The 21024-nt window shown below is 41.6% G+C and overlaps 1 protein-coding gene across 1 annotated transcript; it reads right to left on the reverse strand.

Moving 5' to 3' along the window:
• Positions 1-315: 315 nt before the first annotated feature.
• LOC117110359 (fibroin heavy chain-like) lies at positions 316-20814 on the reverse strand (the record flags this gene model as incomplete). Its single annotated transcript, XM_033253052.1, has 5 exons — positions 316-975; positions 4150-4371; positions 4832-5035; positions 8330-8539; positions 9136-20814. Coding segments are annotated over 5 exons (12554 nt in total), but the record flags the coding sequence as incomplete, so codon positions are not given.
• Positions 20815-21024: the final 210 nt, after the last annotated feature.

Consider the following 21024-nt stretch of genomic DNA (forward strand, 5'->3'; position numbering starts at 1 on the left):
TTGACTTATAAAGCAATTAGTAGAGCATGCATCGTACACTAAACGGAAAATTATTATACTTAGGTTAGATTTAAAGCATTCAAAAATTTCCTTCGGGCCTTGCAGGCCCTCAGGAATTTTTTTCAAGCATTAAATCTAAAATTCGAACAATAATTTTCCTATAGTGTACTCTATGCGGAGCTCTACTAATTGCTTACTATTAATTTTACTATTGATTTCCTCAACAATGAAACACACACACGCACCCACACCACCCACACACATACCCCCACCGCCCCTCACACACACACCCACACACACACAAAACAGAAACAATTCAAAAATATTTGGGCATTTAATGGCGATTAATCATTAACAGTAAAGTGTTCACATATTTTTTTTACTGATAGACTGACTTTAGTCAATGGGTAAATTTGGATCTGTTTGGAACTTTTAAGAAGTTAAACGATATCTGTCTCATTTTAGAAATAATATGTAAGTAAAATATTGGATTTCTTGAAGCTATACATGTATGCATGGCTCTTGTACGCTCTCATTATGTATTAAAACATAATATATCGCTTATGCTTATTCATATAGGTCCAATTATTGTAAATGTCACGTGCATGGCGCTGGACATACTGGTGTAATATCGAAAACAATCACATTGTTTTATCATCAATAATGACCCTTTTACAAACAAAATCGTATATTTTTCAAATATAGCAAGAAAATATACACATCGTCATTTGTTTAATCATCCTTGGTTTTCTGATCTTGAAAGTGGGTTATCAGGAAGACGCCCCTTTTCGAGATTCGTGTTTGTCACGCACTTCCCCGTGTAAGCAACACATAGGTCTGGGTCGTTACGCCTACAGCCGATAGCTTTCAGTCTACACTCGGACGAGTATGTTCTTCCATCAGTACCACATACTTTTGAATTCGAGTTTTCGTTTGGACATCTTTCAACACACCTTTTCCTCTTGGATGATAGACCTAGGGAGAGAATTATAATAGTATAAATATCGATAATAATAATAATAATAATACATAAACTGATGTCAAAGAATATGGAAACAAGATAATATATGTGTATTATTGTAGGTCTATATTGTATATTTTATATTAATTGTTTAAAACTGTTATTGAAAATAATAATATGCCTTTATTCGCCTTAAGTTAACGCCAGTAGAATTACATTTCAAACCGGGTTGGGATCAATACGTCTCATGTCTCTACTCCGGAGCGCCACCAAAATTGCATACTTTTTACCTTGGCCATGACGAACAATTCTAGAAAGATTTTTAGATGCATTTAAAAGTTTTAATACCTGTCTAGAAAGTTCCCTTTAATTGGTCATCAGTGGTAAATCAGTTTTCTTTTGAGATATTTATGTCTGGAATGTAGCACTTTAAATGACCACCCCCCCACCCCACATTCACACCCAAATCAGTTTTTCAGGTATCTAGTGTGAGCTATTTTTTTTTAAATGGTCCCCATACCCAATTCCGGGTCGTAACCAAAATAAAAAGGAATCTTCATTCAATGAAATCATCTGTGAAAATCTGACCATTTACAAATATAATGATAGTAGACAGGAAGTTGTTAACTAACATACAAACACACACACACACACACACACACACACACACACACACAGACATACAATGGAAATCCGATGTAAATATATCGTCTTTGCGAAGGTAATAAATAAACCCCTGCCTCAAATAAACGCCTCCCTCAAAAACTCTCTCAACAATAAATGCTCTGGGTCGCTTATTCGAATAAATACGGATAGGATAGTATTTAGTAGGCCAAGTACAATTCTGTGAACGTTAAAGAAGAGGAATCTGTGAGAGTGAAAAAAGTTGCCTCAACTAGGATATCTACTCCATGGGGACCTCCTGTTTTATAGGAAGACGCCTTTCCCAACTGGGCCATTGAGGCTCCGTTTGGGAATTCAAATCCATTCCTCGCAAACTAATTCCTCGCACTCTTGCCCATACGTAGTTGGACATCACTAGTCCTTAATGCATGACAAATAACCGAGATAATTTTGATACGCCCCTTCTTGTAAGCATTTGACGACAAGACAGAATTTCCGAAGAAATACATTTTTTAGTATAATATAAAAATAATAAAATAATGGTTACGTAGAAACAATGCTGTTTTTACCATCATTTCATTATAATTTTTGGTCTTTTTTTAGGCAAAAACAGAAAAACATTGCAGAAATAGGCCTATCAAATAAACGGGAAACTACCGTATCCTTTGGTTCGTTCTGGGTGTAGTTAGATTTTAGAAAATATTAACATGGAATGTGTTACTATCCTTGCTATTATCAATTATTATTAATACGGTATGCTGCGTGAGTGTCTTTTGGTTTTTGGATATCCCAGGGCCTGCTTGCAATTGGCCATCCAAACGGACGGGGGCGCTGTTGACGTAAACAAGTCGACCTTTAGGCTTATTAAGTTTTGTTTTCGTCGATTCAGTCACAACTGTTGCAAGTTCAGATGTCGGTTCTGAAGTAGATGATCGTTTGCACCTTCCCTTGTGTAGTAGGCATCACAATCTCTCTCCCTGTTTTACAAGCCCTTTTCTTCAATACACATTTTGACCGGTAAGTCTTACTATCACTTCCGCAGACCGGTTACGATGCTCTGAAAGGTCTCGGACAAACTTACATTTCACTGGTGGGCTTGTTTCGAAAGCAACAACAATTAAGACGTAGTTGTTGGTTGTATCAGTAACCATAGTAGCCTAATCTTCTTCTTCTTCATCATCATCATCATCATCATCATCATCATCATCATCATCATCATCATCATCATCATCATCATCATCATCATCATCGTTATTATCATCTTTATCAAGTGATCATCCTCATCATAATTTTTAATAATATCAATATTATTATTATCATTATTGTGAGAAATTCATTTTCAACATCATTTGATTATTATTATTATTATTATTATTATTATTATTATTATTATTATTATTATTATTATTATTACTTATTATTATTCACATTAATATTACTATTAACATTAACATTATCAACATTATTATTAATGTATTACTGTATTTAATTAGGCCTATTTGTCATTGGTACGCGATATTAAGAATCGGTTCATGTGCTGCATCATTCATCCATATTGTTTTTGATAAGTCATTTCTTTGGCCATATTAGTTAATCATGACGTCATCATTCTACCTTCATCTTAATTTTCCTATCCTGTACACGCAACTTATACTTTTCACTACACTACCGTGATATTGACCGTTGATATTTGCCATTGGTACGCGATATTATTAGTACACGCGCTGTGTCATCCATCCATTTTACTTTCGTTTGGTAAGCTATTCTTTAAATTAGTTTGAATTTATCTTGGATCTTTGGTCAGAGAGCTCTAGCAAGGTTGTATTTAGAGGAATAATTATACTTCAACTCCCATCTTAAATTATTGACTGGCTTTTGTTTTAAAATTATAAAAGTTCATCGGAGGCAATTACAAAATAAAACTAGGAACTCTTGTCTTTAAAAAAAAGTATTTTAGCGATTAAAAAGCAGTGGCGTGAAGATGGGCAGTGCAAAACACTCGGGCCTATGGCTATTAGGGGCTCATTCATAAATAAACCTAAAAATTATAATTAATAATATTTTTTGGAAGAAAAAAAAGAAGCGCGCCCGCAATATTATGTAGAGGAGTAATTATGAATTACTGTGTATATTTCTATTCAAGGGGTCCCCAACTGGCCTGGGCCTCTACATTGTTCTAATTTATGTAAAAAGAAAGTGTAATAAAAAAGAAAACTACATTCAAATTTAAGTCCGAGAGTGCCTTTTCCGGGGGCGGATTTAATGGGGGAACCACCCCATTAAAAAAGAAGAAAAAAAAAAAAAATAAATAAAAAATAAATAAATAAAAAGAAAAAAAATGATCGCCCAAAACGCCTTAGGTATTATTTTCGGGCGTCTAGAACACAAAAGTTTCGGAACTCCTAGGGTTGTATTATCTCGATCGGCCCCTCATTTCCGCCCACTTAGAGGTGCCATAATCATATTCCTTTTTACTACGCCGCTGTTAAAAGTTGTCTCTTCTTTTAAACGTAGTTTTCATTAGGAGCACTATTAGATACTTTCAAAAACACAGTCGTATTTACCTTTTTGTGTTTCGCGTCCTGCTGCTGTTGGTTGACCTAGTCTCCCACTCGTAATGTCAGGTTCCCTATTTCTCTGACTTTCACCCCTTTGCAATTCAGTTTGAGTACTGCTGGTTCTCGTTCCTTGGACATCGGTTGATCGTCCTTGGCCATCCTGGCTCGGATCACCTGTCCGTTGACCAGCTTGTCTGCTACCATCGTACTTAGTGCTTGTTCCCTGACCTATAGGTCGATTTTTAAGCAAATTAATTAATTTTTTAAATGATTGTTATTATATTGATAATCATTTTTTTGTTTAATTCGTATCTTTAATATTTCCCACTCTATATTCTTGACAGATTTAAATTTATTTTCTAGTGTTTTTAATGTGACGGAAATGTAATTGGTACTCCAATTCAGCTCTGTGAGCTGCTATTGTACGATTGATGAATAAATGAATAAATAACTAACTAAACAAACAAACAAACAAACGAAGCAAAGCAAAGCAAAGCAAAGCAAAGCAAAGCAAAGCAAAACAAAACAAACAATAAATAAATAAATAAATACAGTATTTTTTAAAATTTCAAATATAACAATAAGTAATTATAAGAAATTCTGGTGAATATACACATTTGCAAAATAATTAGGCCTATTGAGCATATTATGAAATTGCATATAGTAAAATGTAAAGTTGATAACTTACCATTGTTCAGACGAGCAGAAGTAAACGTAGGTCGTGAACGTCTAGCACATGGTCCGTTATAAGCCACGGTTAGTTCTATAATGTTTAGCTTACAGGCGAATACTTCTAAAACACAGGTAGAGGGATAGTTGTTGCCGTCAGATCCGCACACTCTAGCACTGGGTGGTAATAGTGGGCAACTGTCTGCGCATACTTTACGTGTTGCTACATAATGCATAGAGATATAAACATTCATACTCATTTGTTTACTTCTAAAAACAAGCTTAATCTGACAATTATGTGGCCCTTGATAATTTAGTTTATTGTCGAAAGAAATGCACTTTTAACGTACTTTGTGACTACTAAGGTATTAATTGGCAAAAATGTAATTATTATTATTAATATTATCATTAAGCTTACTAATATTGTTATTTATTATTTGTTTAACAATGATAACAGTAAAATAATCTATATAAAAGTACCTTTCAACTAGGGATCATGGCCTTGCGAAACAATGATGTCAGAGTTAGTCAGACGGGGACGTAATAAGTAAATTATTTTTTTAATGTTAGCCCTAAGAAGTGTTGTGGAATTCCAGGTGTGAGGGAGAAGAGCATCTAGAGATACGGAGTAGTAGTAGAAAAAAACTTGGTCACTCGATTTCTTATACGAAGGCTGTACAAGCAGAGGCAATCCCAAGAGTGGGGGTTTTGCTAAGAAACTGGAAGATCTAAATGGGATTGCAAAAAAAAAAAAAAAAAAAAAAAAAAAAAAAGGGGGCCAGCACAAGCGTACACTATTTTTCAGGAGTGGAAAACTTAACAAGAGTTGAGAAGAGAATAAATAAGGCGGGCAGATCTATTTTGCAGTCTTTATTATATCTTTCTTATTTACACTTTTAGGAAAGGCGTTGCAAAAATCAATTCTAAAGAGAGCAAGAACACAGACAGTATTGTGACAAGTGTGAAACTGATCGAATTTGCTAATTGATCGAACGGGAGACTTGAGTTGCATGATCAGTGATTTTTATAATTGAAATGGACAGGATTTTTAATTCCAACAATGATTTCTGAGAGTGGTACATCATGTCGTAACTAATAGCTTGTGGCCCTCAATACATAGAAAGAAATACAATATATAACCTAAAAATAAATATGAACTAAACACTAAAAAGAACTAGTAAATTGAAAACAAATCAACACCAGTATCCTCATCATCATCATCACCCTCATCATCCTCATCATCGTCATCATCATCATCATCATCGTCATCATCATCATCATCATCATCATCATCATCATCATCATCATCATCATCATCATCATCATTATTATTATTATTATTATTATTGTTATTATAACATTAATATTATTATTATTATTATTTTTTAAATTATATTTATTTTATAACAATCGTCCAACAGGAACTCTTCGTTCCCACTTGCGAAAATTGCAATAAACATCAAAAATGTTATCAATACTATAAAATCACATGATATAAAAAGATTATTATTATTATTATTATTGCAATGATTATAATTAATATTTCTATAATTACTATAAATATGTATATTACTGAAAATTATATAAATTACAATTAAAATTAAGTTTAAACAACACTAAAGATATTTACAAATTACACTTAAAACACACAGCACTAATGAGAAATATAATTATTAAGGTGACATTTAAATATATTTAAAGAATTAGAAAAGATATCAACTTCATGACATTTTGTAACAAAATCATTATACAAACTAGATAATCGTGAAATAAAACCACTTTTACAGCCATTAACACGATAAAACTGAACAGAAAATAAATCACGTTCACGAAAACGACGACCTGGGACTTTACGTAAGAAATACGAGATGAGGGTACAATCAAACAAATTCACACATTTAAACAAGAACAAAAGATCAAGGTACATACGTTTAGAAGACGGACATGTAACATTTAACTTTTTATTGACCACCGAGTCAATGATGGCATCTTCGAAAATGATTATGTTATTGTTATTACGATGAGGGCCAAATGTTTCAGGACTGATGACGTGTAAGAACATAAAGAGTATCCTGTCGATTCGTTTAGAGTTAATTTTAGATATTGAATTAAAAATGACAGAACAGAAATCTAAAGATGGTCTAACCAGTGTGAGATAAGGAAAGCGCTTAGTAGGAATATCAAAAGATCTGCAATTGCACCACATCATTCCCAAGACTCTGTTGGCCTTCGCCGTAATTAAATTAATATGATATGTAAACTTTAACCTTGAATCAAGAAATATACCAAGATCTTCATGATAAACTACTTTTTCGAGTGCATTGCAATTGATTTTATAGTCAAATTCAAGAGGATACTTTTTCAATATAATTGATAAAACCTTACACTTAACTGGATGTAGTATCATACAGACGCTGACGCCCAACGGTACAACGTGTCCAGATCCTCCTGAAGCCCGCGAGCATCCTCGAGCGAAGAAATAGTTTTATAGAGTTTAAGATCGTCAGCATAGAGGAGGCTCTTAGAGTGTTTGAAAAGAGGAGTAAGATCATTGATGTAGATAATGAAGGATGGAACCTTGAGGGACACCTGAAGTGACGTTATGCCACTCCGATGATGAACCCTCGAAGACGACCCTCTGCTGCCTACCATTCAATTAAGGAGTGAACCATGAAAGTAAACTACAACGAAAGCCAACATTTTGTAATTTGCGAAGTAACAGGGCATGCAAAACTCTGTCAAATGCACGTGAAAAATCTGTATAAATTATGTCACATTGCTTCTTACACTTTTTATAGCTTCTTAGGCTGGTGCAAGGAGACACGCAAGGTTGGTCTCACAGGACCTACCTGACATAAAGCCATGTTGCAGATCAGCAATGTAAGGAGCAATGTGATAATAAATTGAGTTAAATACGATACGTTCGAAAACTTTGGAAACGGTAGGCAGAAGAGAGACAGGTCGGTAGTTATTAACATCGTCCGTAGGTCCTTTCTTATGAATAGGCACAATGTTGGAGCGTTTCCAATATGAAGAAAAAAAGAGTCGGAACATGACCTAAGGACAATGTTACTAAGAGGGTCCCATCCTGAGGCCTTATGCTGCTTCATAGAGCTGAGATGAGTACGGATATCAGAGAGATCAATAGGAATAGTGCCGAAGGTGCTCGTAGGAACCAACCTCAGGAAGGTCTGGAAACCAATCGATGGGTCATCAGCGAAGAAAAATGATTATTAACAAATATTAAATTTCGCAGTATACGCACTTGTGTTGTTAAATTTATTATTATTATTATTATTATTATTGTTTTTATTATTGTTATTGTTATTAGGATTTTTAATGTTGCTATTGCTATTTTTATTACACTATTAAAAAGAACAAATAACTTGAAAACAAATCAACATCATCATCCTCATCATTATCATCATCATTATCTTCGTTAGTTTTATTTGTATTGTTATTATTATTATTATTATTATTATTATTATTATTACGTATACATAGACCATTATCATACCAGTGTTATCTCCTCCATTTTCATCTTGTGTTGGCGAACTAGGCATTTTTGGAGCAAGCTTTTCTTCGCAAGGTCCTGTATACTTCACCCTTGTATTTGAGTTCTGTCTACATGCTACAACTTTTAGAATGCATTCTGAAACGTATGTTATTCCATCTGTACCACAAACTTTATTGTCAGTTAAAAGACAGCTGTCTGGACATTGGTTTTCTAGAAAAGCACAACATAACGGAAATGGGTTGTTAACAACAAAGTTTCATATCAAAATTTTAAAAGGGTTTCGTTTGATCGACGACGTAGATGTATTATCTAATGCAAATGTGCCGACTAAAGGTAATTAGCGATTCGCTATTTATTCACCTAATTACCTCACTATTCTACGAAGCTGTTTAAGGGACATGTTGCATTTTAAAAAAATGTTCCAAACCCGTACGTACGCCTTATTAAGTCGTACGTACGCCTTATGGTTTACTAAGGCGTACGAACGCCTTATTAAGTGTACGTACGACTTATTAAGGGACATACCCAGAAAATATTTCTCTATTGAAATAATTATATTCCTCAATTTCAATACATTTAAAATAGACTGTGTAACAATCCCGTGAACAATTTGTGTGGGTATTTTTTAGTGAATAAAACAAAAAATATTTGAAATATCTTGGCAAGGATTGAAGAAAGTCCGTTTTGGGAGGGTTAAAGCAAACAAGGTGATGAAATAAACTCAAAGAGACATAATCTTTCCCTATGTCTGCATAATTCATATTAAATGCATGTATGTTTTAAAAAAACCCAAAAAAACAACTTACCTTCATTGACTTGAGGTACAACACTTGGCATTACCGTTTGTGGTAGCCTTGCACCACCGTCTGGTAAAGAGGATGAAGCATCTGTTCTACTAGCACCATACCCACTTTCCTCTCGGGTTTCAGTAGCAAGAGTTGGATTTGCTCCGGTTTTTGTAGTACCTGGCGATACCGGTTGTGCTTGCCCTGCACCAGTTTCTGGTAAAGCAGATGAAGCATCTGTTTTACTAGCACCAGGCCCAATAGTTGGATATGCTCCGTTTACAGTACCACTATCTGTATTCGTTTCAGTTCTCCCATCACTATTTGGATATGCCCCGGTTCCATTGCTACTCTCAGAAGAAGATGCTGTTCCAGTTCCCGTCTCTGGATATACTCCTGCACCTGTTCCAGTATTGCTGCCTGGAATACTTCCCGTACCACTACTTGGATAAGCTCCAGTTCCCGTACCAGGTATTGGGTAGTCTTCATTTCTAATGCCAATTTTCGAATATCCAGTTCCTTTAACAATATCTGGGTATTTTTTAGTTCCAACATCACTTCCCGGACTAATCCCTGTTCCTCTACCACGACCTGGATACACTCCACTTTCAGTGCCACTCTCTGGATAGGTTGTTTTTCCACTGTCACTACCTGGATAATCTAGGGTTTCAGTAACAGTATCTGGATATGCTCCTGTATCACCGTTGGGTTTAATTATTGTACCAGTATCCCGGTCTGGGTAGGCCAAAGTTCTAGTGCCACTATTTTGGTTAGTTTTTGCATTGATGTCTGGGTATGTCCCAGTTTCAGAATCGGTTCCTGTTCCTTTTCCACTACCTGTTCTTGTGCCACTATCTGTTCTTGTACCACTATCTGGATAGGTTCCGATTCCACTATCACTATCTGGATAGGCTCCGGTTCCAGTACCACTCTCTGGATATATTCCGGTATCAGTACCATGACCAGGGTAACCAGCTGTTCCAGTACCACTCTCTGGATAAGTTCTAGTACCAACAGTACGTTCTGGATAGCCTCCAGCAGTAGTATCGCTGCCTGGATAGGTACCAGTTCCAGTACCACTACTTGGATATGCGCTAAAACCTGTACCACTATTGGGATTGACTTTTGTACCAGTATTCCGGTCTGGGTAGGCCCCAGTTCTAGTGCCACTATTTTGGTTAGTTCTTGCATTGATGTCTGGGTATGTCCCAGTTTTAGAATCTGTACCTGTTTCTTTTCCACTACCTGGATATGGCCCTGTTCTTGTGTCACTATCTGGATAAGTGCCGGTTCCACTATCACTATCTGGATAGGCTCCGGTTCCAGTACCACTCTCTGGATATATTCCGGTATCAGTACCACGACCAGGGTAACCAGCTTGTCCAGTACCACTCTCCGGATAAGTTCTAGTACCATCAGCACGTTCTGGATAGCCTCTAGCACTAGTATCGCTAGCTGGAGAGGTACCAGTTCCAGCACCACTACTTGGATATGCGCCATACCCTGTACCACTGCTTGGATTCATTATTGTACCAGTATTCCGGCCTGGGTAGGCCCCAGTTCCTGTACCACTATTTGGATATGCGCTATACCCTGTACCACTGTTGGGATTGACTATTGTACCAGTATGACGGCCTGGGTAGGCCCCAGTTCTAGTGCCACTATTTTGGTTAGTTCTTGCAATGATGTCTGGGTATGTCCCAGTTTCAGAATCGGTTCCTGTTTCTTTTCCACTACCTGGATATGCCCCTGTTCTTGTGTCACTATCTGGATAGGTTCCTGTTCCACTATCACTATCTGGATAGGCTCCGGTTCCATTACCACTCTCTGGATATATTCCGGTATCAGTACCACGACCAGGGTAACCAGCTGGTCCAGTACCACTCTCTGGATAAGTTCTAGTACCAATAGCACTTTCTGGATAGCCTCCAGCACTAGTATCTCTGCCTGGATAGGTACCAGTTCCAGTACCACTATTTGGATATGCGCCATACCCTGTACCACTGTTGGGATTGACTATTGTACCAGTATTCCGACCTGGGTAGGCCCCAGTTCTAATGCCAGTATTTTGGTTAGTTCTTGCATTGATGTCTGGGTATGTCCCAGTTTCAGAATCGGTTCCTGTTTTTTTGCCACTACCTGGATATGCCCCTGTTCTTGTGCCACTATCTGGATAGGTTCCTGTTCCACTATCACTATCTGGATAGGCTCCGGTTGCAGTACCACTCTCTGGATATATTCCGGTATCAGTACCACGACCAGGGTAACCAGCTGGCCCAGTACCACTCTCTGGATAAGTTCTAGTACCAATAGCACTTTCTGGATAGCCTCCAGCACTAGTATCGTTGGCTGGATAGGTACCAGTTTCAGTACCACTATTTGGATATGCGCCATACCCTGTACCACTATTGGGATTGACTATTGTACCAGTATTCCGACCTGGGTAGGCCCCAGTTCTAGTGCCACTATTTTGGTTAGTTCTTGCATTGATGTCTGGGTATGTCCCAGTTTCAGAATCGGTTCCTGTTTCTTTGCCACTACCTGGATATGCCCCTGTTCTTGTGTCACTATCTGGAAAGGTTCCGGTTCCACTATCACTATCTGGATAGACTCCGGTTCCAGTACCACTCTCTGGATATATTCCGGTATCAGTACCACGACCAGGGTAACCAGCTGGTCCAGTACCACTCTCCGGAAAAGTTCTAGTACCAATAGCACTTTCTGGATAGTCTCCAGCACTAGTATCGCTGCCTGGATAGGTACCAGTTCCAGTACCACTATTTGGATATGCGCTATACCCTGTACCACTGTTGGGATTGACTATTGTACCAGTATTCCGACCTGGGTAGGCCCCAGTTCTAGTGCCAGTATTTTGGTTAGTTCTTGCATTGATATCTGGGTATGTCCCAGTTTCAGAATCGGTTCCTGTTTTTTTGCCACTACCTGGATATGCCCCTGTTCTTGTGTCACTATCTGGATAGGTTCCGGTTCCATTATCACTATCTGGATAGGCTCCTGTTCCAGTACCACTCTCTGGATATATTCCGGTATCAGTACCACGATCAGGGTAACCAACTGCTCTAGTACCACTCTCTGGATAAGTTCTAGTACCATCAGCACGTTCTGGATAGCCTCTAGCACTAGTATCGCTGGCTGGAGAGGTACCAGTTCCAGCACCACTACTTGGATATGCGCCATACCCTGTACCACTGCTTGGATTCATTATTGTACCAGTATTCCGGCCAGGGTAGGCCCCAGTTCCTGTAGCACTATTTGGATATGCGCTATACCCTGTACCACTGTTGGGATTGACTATTGTACCAGTATGACGGCCTGGGTAGGCCCTAGCTCTAGTCCCACTATTTTGGTTAGTTCTTGCAATGATGTCTGGGTATGTCCCGGTTTCAGAATCGGTTCCTGTTTCTTTTCCACTACCTGGATATGGCCCTGTACTTGTGCCACTATCTGGATAGGTTCCGGTTCCACTATCACTATCTGGATAGGCTCCGGTTCCAGTACCACCCTCTGGATATATTCCGGTATCAGTACCACGACCAGGGTAACCAGCTGTTCCAGTACCACTCTCTGGATAAGTTCTAGTACCAACAGTACGTTCTGGATAGCCTCCAGCAGTAGTATCGCTGCCTGGATAGGTACCAGTTCCAGTACCACTACTTGGATATGCGCCATACCCTGTACCACTGTTGGGATTGACTACTGTACCAGTATTCCGACCTGGGTAGGCCCCAGTTTTAGTGTCACTATTTTGGTTAGTTCTTGCATTGATGTCTGGGTATGTCCCCGTTTCAGAATCGGTTCCTGTTTCTTTGCCACTACCTGGATATGGCCCTGTTCTTGTGTCACTATCTGGATAGGTTCCGGTTCCATTATCACTATCTGGATAGGCTCCGGTTCCAGTACCACTCTCTGGATATATTCCGGTATCAGTACCACGACCAGGGTAACCAGCTGTTCCAGTACCACTGTCTGGATAAGTTCTAGTACCAACAGTACGTTCTGGATAGCCTCCAGCACTAGTATCGCTGCCTGGATAGGTACCAGTTCCAGTACCACTACTTGGATATGCACTAAAACCTGTACCACTGTTGGGATTGACTACTGTACCAGTATTCCGACCTGGGTAGACCCCAGTTTTAGTGCCACTATTTTGGTTAGTTCTTGTATTGATGTCTGGGTATGTCCCAGTTTCAGAATCGGTTCCTGTTTCTTTTCCACTACCTGGATATGCCTTTGTTCTTGTGCCACTACCTGGATAGGTTCCGGTTCCACCATCACCATCTGGATAGGCTCCGGTTCCAGTACCACTCTCTGGATATATTCCGGTATCAGTACCACGACCAGGGTAACCAGCTGCTCCAGTACCACTGTCTGGATAAGTTCTAGTACCAATAGCACTTTCTGGATAGCCTCCAGCACTAGTATTGCTGCCTGGATAGGTACCAGTTCCAGTACCACTATTTGGATATGCGCCGTACCCTGTACCACTTTTGGGATTGACTATTGTACCAGTATTCCGACCTGGGTAGGCCCCAGTTCTAGTGCCAGTATTTTGGTTAGTTTTTGCATTGATGTCTGGGTATGTCCCAGTTTCAGAATCGGTTCCTGTTTCTTTGCCACTACCTGGATATGCCCCTGTACTTGTGTCACTATCTGGATAGGTTCTGGTTCCACTATAACTATCTGGATAGGCTCCGGTTTCAGTACCACTCTCTGGATATATTCCGCTATCAGTACCACGACCAGGGTAACCAGCTGCTCCAGTACCACTCTCTGGATAAGTTCTAGTACCATCAGCACGTTCTGGATAGCCTCTAGCACTAGTATCGCTGGCTGGAGAGGTACCAGTTCCAGCACCACTACTTGGATATGCGCCATACCCTGTACCACTGTTTGGATTCATTATTGTACCAGTATTCCGGCCTGGGTAGGCCCCAGTTCCTGTACCCCTATTTGGATATGCGCCATACCCTGTACCACTGTTGGGATTAACTATTGTACCAGTATGCCGGCCTGGGTAGGCCCCAGCTCTAGTCCCACTATTTTGGTTTGTTCTTGCATTGATGTCTGGGTATGTCCCGGTTTCAGAATCGTTTCTTGTTTCTTTTCTATTACCTGGATATGGCCCTGTACTTGTGCCACTATCTGGATAGGTTCCGGTTCCACTATCACTATCTGGATAGGCTCCGGTTCCAGTACCACTCTCTGGATATATTCCGGTATCAGTACCACGACCAGGGTAACCAGCTGTTCCAGTACCACTCTTTGGATAAGTTCTAGTACCAACAGTACGTTCTGGATAGCCTCCAGCAGTAGTATCGCTGCCTGGATAGGTACCAGTTCCAGTACCACTACTTGGATATGCGCTAAAACCTGTACCACTATTGGGATTGACTTTTGTACCAGTATCCTGGTCTGGGAAGGCCCCAGTTCTAGTGCCACTATTTTGGTTAGTTCTTGCATTGATGTCTGGGTATGTCCCAGTTTCAGAATCGGTTCTTGTTTCTTTTCCACTACCTGGATTTGCCCCTGTTCTTGTGCCACTATCTGGATAGGTTCCTGTTCCACTATCACTATCTGGATAGGCTCCGGTTCCAGTACCACTCTCTGGATATATTCCGGTATCAGTACCACGACCAGGGTAACCAGCTGTTCCAGTACCACTCTCTGGATAAGTTCTAGTACCATCAGCACGTTCTGGATAGCCTCTAGCACTAGTATCGCTGGCTGGAGAGGTACCAGTTCCAGCACCACTACTTGGATATGCGCCATACCCTGTACCACTGTTGGGATTCATTATTGTACCAGTATTCCGGCCTGGGTAGGCCCCAGTTCCTGTACCCTTATTTGGATATGCTCCATACCCTGTACCACTGTTGGGATTGACGATTGTACCAGTATGCCGGCCTGGGTAAGCCCCAGCTCTAGTCCCACTATTTTGGTTAGTTCTTGCATTGATGTCTGGGTATTTTCTGGTTTCAGAATCGGTTCTTGTTTCTTTTCTACTACCTGGATATGGCCCTGTACTTGTGCCACTATCACTATCTGGATAGGCTCCGGTTCCAGTACCACTCTCTGGATATATTCCGGTATCAGTACCACGACCAGGGTAACCAGCTGTTCCAGTACCACTCTTTTGATAAGTTCTAGTACCAACAGTACGTTCTGGATAGCCTCCAGCAGTAGTATCGCTGCCTGGATAGGTACCAGTTCCAGTACCACTACTTGGATATGCGCTAAAACCTGTACCACTATTAGGATTGACTTTTGTACCAGTATCCTGGTCTGGGTAGGCCCCAGTTCTAGTGCCACTATTTTGGTTAGTTCTTGCATTGATGTCTGGGTATGTCCCAGTTTCAGAATCGGTTCTTGTTTCTTTTCCACTACCTGGATTTGCTCCTGTTCTTGTGCCACTATCTGGATAGGTTCCTGTTCCACTATCACTATCTGGATAGGCTCCGGTTCCAGTACCACTCTCTGGATATATTCCGGTATCAGTACCACGACCAGGGTAACCAGCTGGTCCAGTACCACTCTCCGGATAAGTTCGAGTACCAATAGCACTTTCTGGATAGCCTCCAGCACTAGTATCGCTGCCTGGATAGGTACCAGTTCCAGTACCACTATTTGGATATGCTCCATACCCTGAACCACTGTTGGGATTGACTATTGAACCAGTATTCCGACCTGGGTAGGCCCCAGTTCTAGTGCCACTATTTTGGTTAGTTTTTGCATTGATGTCTGGGTATGTCCCAGTTTCAGAATCGGTTCCTGTTTCTTTGCCACTACCTGGATATGGCCCTGTACTTGTGCCACTACCTGGATAGGTTCCGGTTCCACCATCACCATCTGGATAGGCTCCGGTTCCAGTACCACTCTCTGGATTTATTCCGGTATCAGTACCACGACCAGGGTAACCAGCTGCTCCAGTACCACTGTCTGGATAAGTTCTAGTACCAATAGCACTTTCTGGATAGCCTCCAGCACTAGTATTGCTGCCTGGATAGGTACCAGTTCCAGTACCCCTATTTGGATATGCGCCGTACCCTGTACCACTGTTGGGATTGACTATTGTACCAGTATTCCGACCTGGGTAGGCCCCAGTTCTAGTCCTAGTATTTTGGTTAGTTTTTGCATTGATGTCTGGGTATGTCCCAGTTTCAGAATCGGTTCCTGTTTCTTTGCCACTACCTGGATATGCCCCTGTTCTTGTGTCCTTATCTGGATAGGTTCCGGTTCCACTGTCACTATCTGGATAGGCTCCGGTTCCAGTACCACTCTCTGGATATATTCCGGTATCAGTACCTCGACCAGGGTAACCAGCTTCTCCAGTACCACTCTCTGGATAAGTTCTAGTACCATCAGCACGTTCTGGATGGCCTCTAGCACTAGTATCGCTGGCTGGAGAGGTACCAGTTCCAGCACCACTACTAGGATATGCGCCATACCCTGTACCACTGTTTGGATTCATTATTGTACCAGTATTCCGGCCTGGGTAGGCCCCAGTTCCTGTACCCCTATTTGGATATGCGCCATACCCTGTACCACTGTTGGGATTGACAATTGTACCAGAATGCCGGCCTGGGTAGGCCCCAGCTCTAGTCCCACTATTTTGGTTAGTTCTTGCATTGATGTCTGGGTATGTCCCGGTTTCAGAATCGGTTCTTGTTTCTTTTCTACTACCTGGATATGGCCCTGTACTTGTGCCACTATCTGGATAGGTTCCGGTTCCACTATCACTATCTGGATAGGCTCCGGTTCCAGTACCACTCTCTGGATATATTCCAGTATCAGTACCACGACCAGGGTAACCAGCTGTTCCAGTACCACTCTCTGGATAAGTTCTAGTACCAACAGTACGTTCTGGATAGCCTCCAGCAGTAGTATCGCTGCCTGGATAGGTACCAGTTCCAGTACCACTACTTGGATATGCGCTAAAACCTGTACCACTATTAGGATTGACTTTTGTACCAGCATCCTGGTCTGGGTAGGCTCCAGTTCTAGTGCCACTATTTTGGTTAGTTCTTGCATTGATGTCAGGGTATGTCCCAGTTTCAGAATCGGTTCTTGTTTCTTTTCCACTACCTGGATTTGCCCCTGCTCTTGTGCCACTATCTGGATAGGTTCCTGTTCCACTATCACTATCTGGATAGGTATCAGTACCACGACCAGGGTAACCAGCTGGTCCAGTACCACTCTCCGGATAAGTTCTAGTACCAATAGCACTTTCTGGATAGCCTCCAGCACTAGTATCGCTGCCTGGATAGGTACCAGTTCCAGTACCACTATTTGGATATATGCCATACCCTGAACCACTGTTGGGATTGACTATTGTACCAGTATTCCGACCTGGGTAGGCCTCAGTTCTAGTGCCACTATTTTGGTTAGTTCTTGCATTGATGTCTGGGTATGTCCCAGTTTCAGCATCAGTTCCTGTTTGTTTGCCACTACCTTGATATGCCTTTGTTCTTTTGCCACTACCTGGATAGGTTCCGATTCCACCATCACCATCTGGATAGGCTCCGGTTCCAGTACCACTCTCTGGATATATTCCGGTATCAGTACCACGACCAGAGTAACCAGCTGCTCCAGTACCACTCTCTGGATAAGTTCTAGTACCAACAGCAGCTTCTGGATCGCCTCCAGCATTAGTATCGCTGCCTGAAGAGGTACCAATTCCAGCACCACTACTTGGATATGCGCCATACCTTGTACCACTGTTTGGATTCAATATTGTACCAGTATTCCGGCCTGGGTAGGCCCCAGTTCCTGTACCACTATTTGGATATGCGCCATACCCTGTACCACTGTTGGGATTGACTATTGTACCAGTATTCCGGCCTGGGTAGGCCCCAGTTCCAGTCCCACTATTTTGGTTTGTTCTTGCATTGATGTCTGGGTAAGTCCCAGTTTTAGAATCGGTTCCTGTTTCATTTCTACTACCTGGATATGCCTCTGTACTTGTGCCACTATCTGGATAGGTTCCGGTTCCACTATCACTATCTGGATAGGCTCCGGTTCCAGTACCAGTACCACTCTCTGGATATATTCCGGTATCAGTACCACGACCAGGGTAACCAGCTTGTCCAGTACCACTCTCCGGATAAGTTCTAGTACCAACAGTACGTTCTGGATAGCCTCCAGCAGTAGTATTCCGGACTGGGTAGGCCCTAGTTCCAGTACCACTACTTGGATATGCGCTAAAACCTGTACCACTATTGGGATTGACTTTTGTACCAGTATCCCGGTCAGGGTAGGCCCCAGTTTTAGTGCCACTATTCTGGTTAGTTCTTGCATTGATGTCTGGATATGTCCCAGTTTCAGAATCTGTTCCTGTTTCTTTTCCACTACCTGGATATGCCCCTGTTCTTGAGCCACTATCTGGATAGTCTCCGGTTCCAGTACCACTCTCTGGATATATTCTGGTACCAGTACCACGTCCAGGGTAACCAGTTCTTTTAGTACCACTATCTGGATAAGTTCTAGTACCAATAGCACTTTCTGGATATCCTCCAGCACTAGTATCACTGCCTGGATAGGTACCAGTTCCAGTACCACTACTTGGATATGCGCTATACCCTGTACCACTGTTGGGATTGAATATTGTACCAGTATTCCGGCCTGGGTAGGCCTCAGTTCTAGTGCCACTATTTTGGTTAGTTCTTGCATTGATGTGTGGGTATGTCCCAGTTTCAGAATAGGTTCCTGTTTCTTTTCCACTCTCTGGATATGCCCCCGTTCTTGTGCCACTATCGGGATAGGTCCCGGTTCCAGTATCACTATCAGGATAAGCTGCGGTTCCAGTACCACTCTCTGGATATATTCCGGTATCAGTACCACGACCATGGTAACCAGCTGTTCCAGTACCACTCTTTGGATAATTTGTAGTACCAACAGCACGTTCTGGATATCCTGTAGCACTAGTATCGCTGCCTGGATAGGTACCAATTCTAGTACCACTACTTGGATATGCGCCATACCCTGTACCACTGTTGGGATTGAATATTGTACCAGTATTCCGGCCTTGGTAGGCCCCAGTTCTAGTGCCACTTTTTTGGTTAGTTCTTGCATTGATGTGTGGGTATGTCCCAGTTTCAGAATCGGTTCCTGTTTCTTTTCCACTATCTGGATATGCCCCCGTTCTTGTGCCACTATTGGGATAGGTGCCGGTTCCAGTATCACTATCAGGATAGGCTGCGGTTCCAGTACCACTCTCTGGATATATTCCGGTATCAGTACCACGACCAGGGTACCCAGCTGTTCCAGTTCCACTCTCTGGATTAGTTCTAGTACCAACGGTACGTTCTGGATAGCCTCCAACAGTAGTATCGCTGCCTGGATAGGTACTAGTTCCAGTACGACTACTTGGATATGCGTCAAACCTTGTACCACTATTGGGATTGACTTTTGTACCAGTATCCCGGTCTGGGTAGGCTCCAGTTATAGTGCCACCGTTTTCATTCGTTCTTGTATTGATGTCTGGGTATGTACCCGATTCATAATCAGTTCCTGTTCCTCTACCACTACCTGGATATGCCTCTGTACTAGTATCCCAGCCTGGGTAGGCTCCAGTTCTTGTGCCACTATTTTGGTTAGTTCTTCCATTGATGTCTGGGTATGTCCTAGATTCAGAATCGGTTCCTTTTACTCTACCACTTCCAGGATATGTCCCGGTTCCGGTACCACTATCCGGATAGATTCCGGTTCTACTGTCACTTTCGGGATAGGCTCTGGTTGCAGTACCACTTTCTGGATATCCAGTATCTGTTGCACGACCTTGGTAACCGTCCGTTTCAGTGGCACTCTCTGGATAAGCTCTAGTACCAATACCGCGTTCTGGATGGCCTCCAATACGTGTGTCGGTGCCTGGGTGGGTACCTGCAGTTCCAGTACCACTACTTGGATATGCTTCATGCCCTGTACCACTTTCGTGATTAATTCTTTTACCATCATCGCGCCCTGGGTATTCCACAGTTTTTGTGCCACTGTTTTGGTTAGTTCTTGTATTAATGTCTGGGTATGTCCCAGATTCAGAATCAGTTCCTGTTCCTCGACCACTACCTGGGTATGTTCTTGTTCTGATGCCACTCTCTGGATAGATTGCGGGTCCACTGTCACTATCGGGATATGCTCCGGTTCCAATACTAATTCCATGGCCACTCTCAGAATAAGTTCTAGTACCAATACCGCGTTCTGGATAGCTTCCAGGACTGGCATCGCTGCTTGGATAATTAGCAGCTACAGGGAAGGGTTCAGGTAGAGTACGTTTTCCTGGATAGATTGTAGCTGTTCCAGTACCATAATTAGGATAGTCTGCGGTTCCTATACGACTATGTGGATAGCCGCTGATTTTTTTATATGCTCCATTACCTGAATGACGACCTGAATATACAACAGGTTCAATGCCGCTTTCGGGATACACTTGAGTACTAGTACCATGACCAGGATAGCTTTTCGTACTAGCATCATTGTCTGGATAAGTACTGGTTTCAGTATTACTCTCTGGATTACTTTTTGTTCCACCCCTGTTCTTTGGATTTACCGTTGCTCTTGTACCACTATCTGGATGTGTTTGGGCGCAAGTACAACTATTTGAATTTGTCCCAGTTCCAGTACCTCTGGAGGGATTGGCCTCGGACCCGGTACTATTCTCAGGATATGAGACAGTACTCGTACCAGGAGCTGGATAAAGGGCAGTTCTAGGGCCACTCCATGTTCTAATATCACCACCGCGGTAGCTTCTGGTTTCACTGTTTGGCTTTATTCTTGGATTTCTACCGCTACCTGGGTATGCTCCGGTACTTCGTGTTCCAGGACTACTGCTTTCAGGACTTACCCCTGTCCTAGTACCACTGCCTGGGTTGGTTCTTGGGGTTGTTCCACTACCAGGGT

Source organism: Anneissia japonica, unplaced genomic scaffold (assembly GCF_011630105.1).
Source record: "Anneissia japonica isolate Jap-2015-1 unplaced genomic scaffold, ASM1163010v1 scaffold2969_len165980_cov149, whole genome shotgun sequence".
NCBI classification, from domain to species: Eukaryota; Metazoa; Echinodermata; class Crinoidea; order Comatulida; family Comatulidae; genus Anneissia; species Anneissia japonica.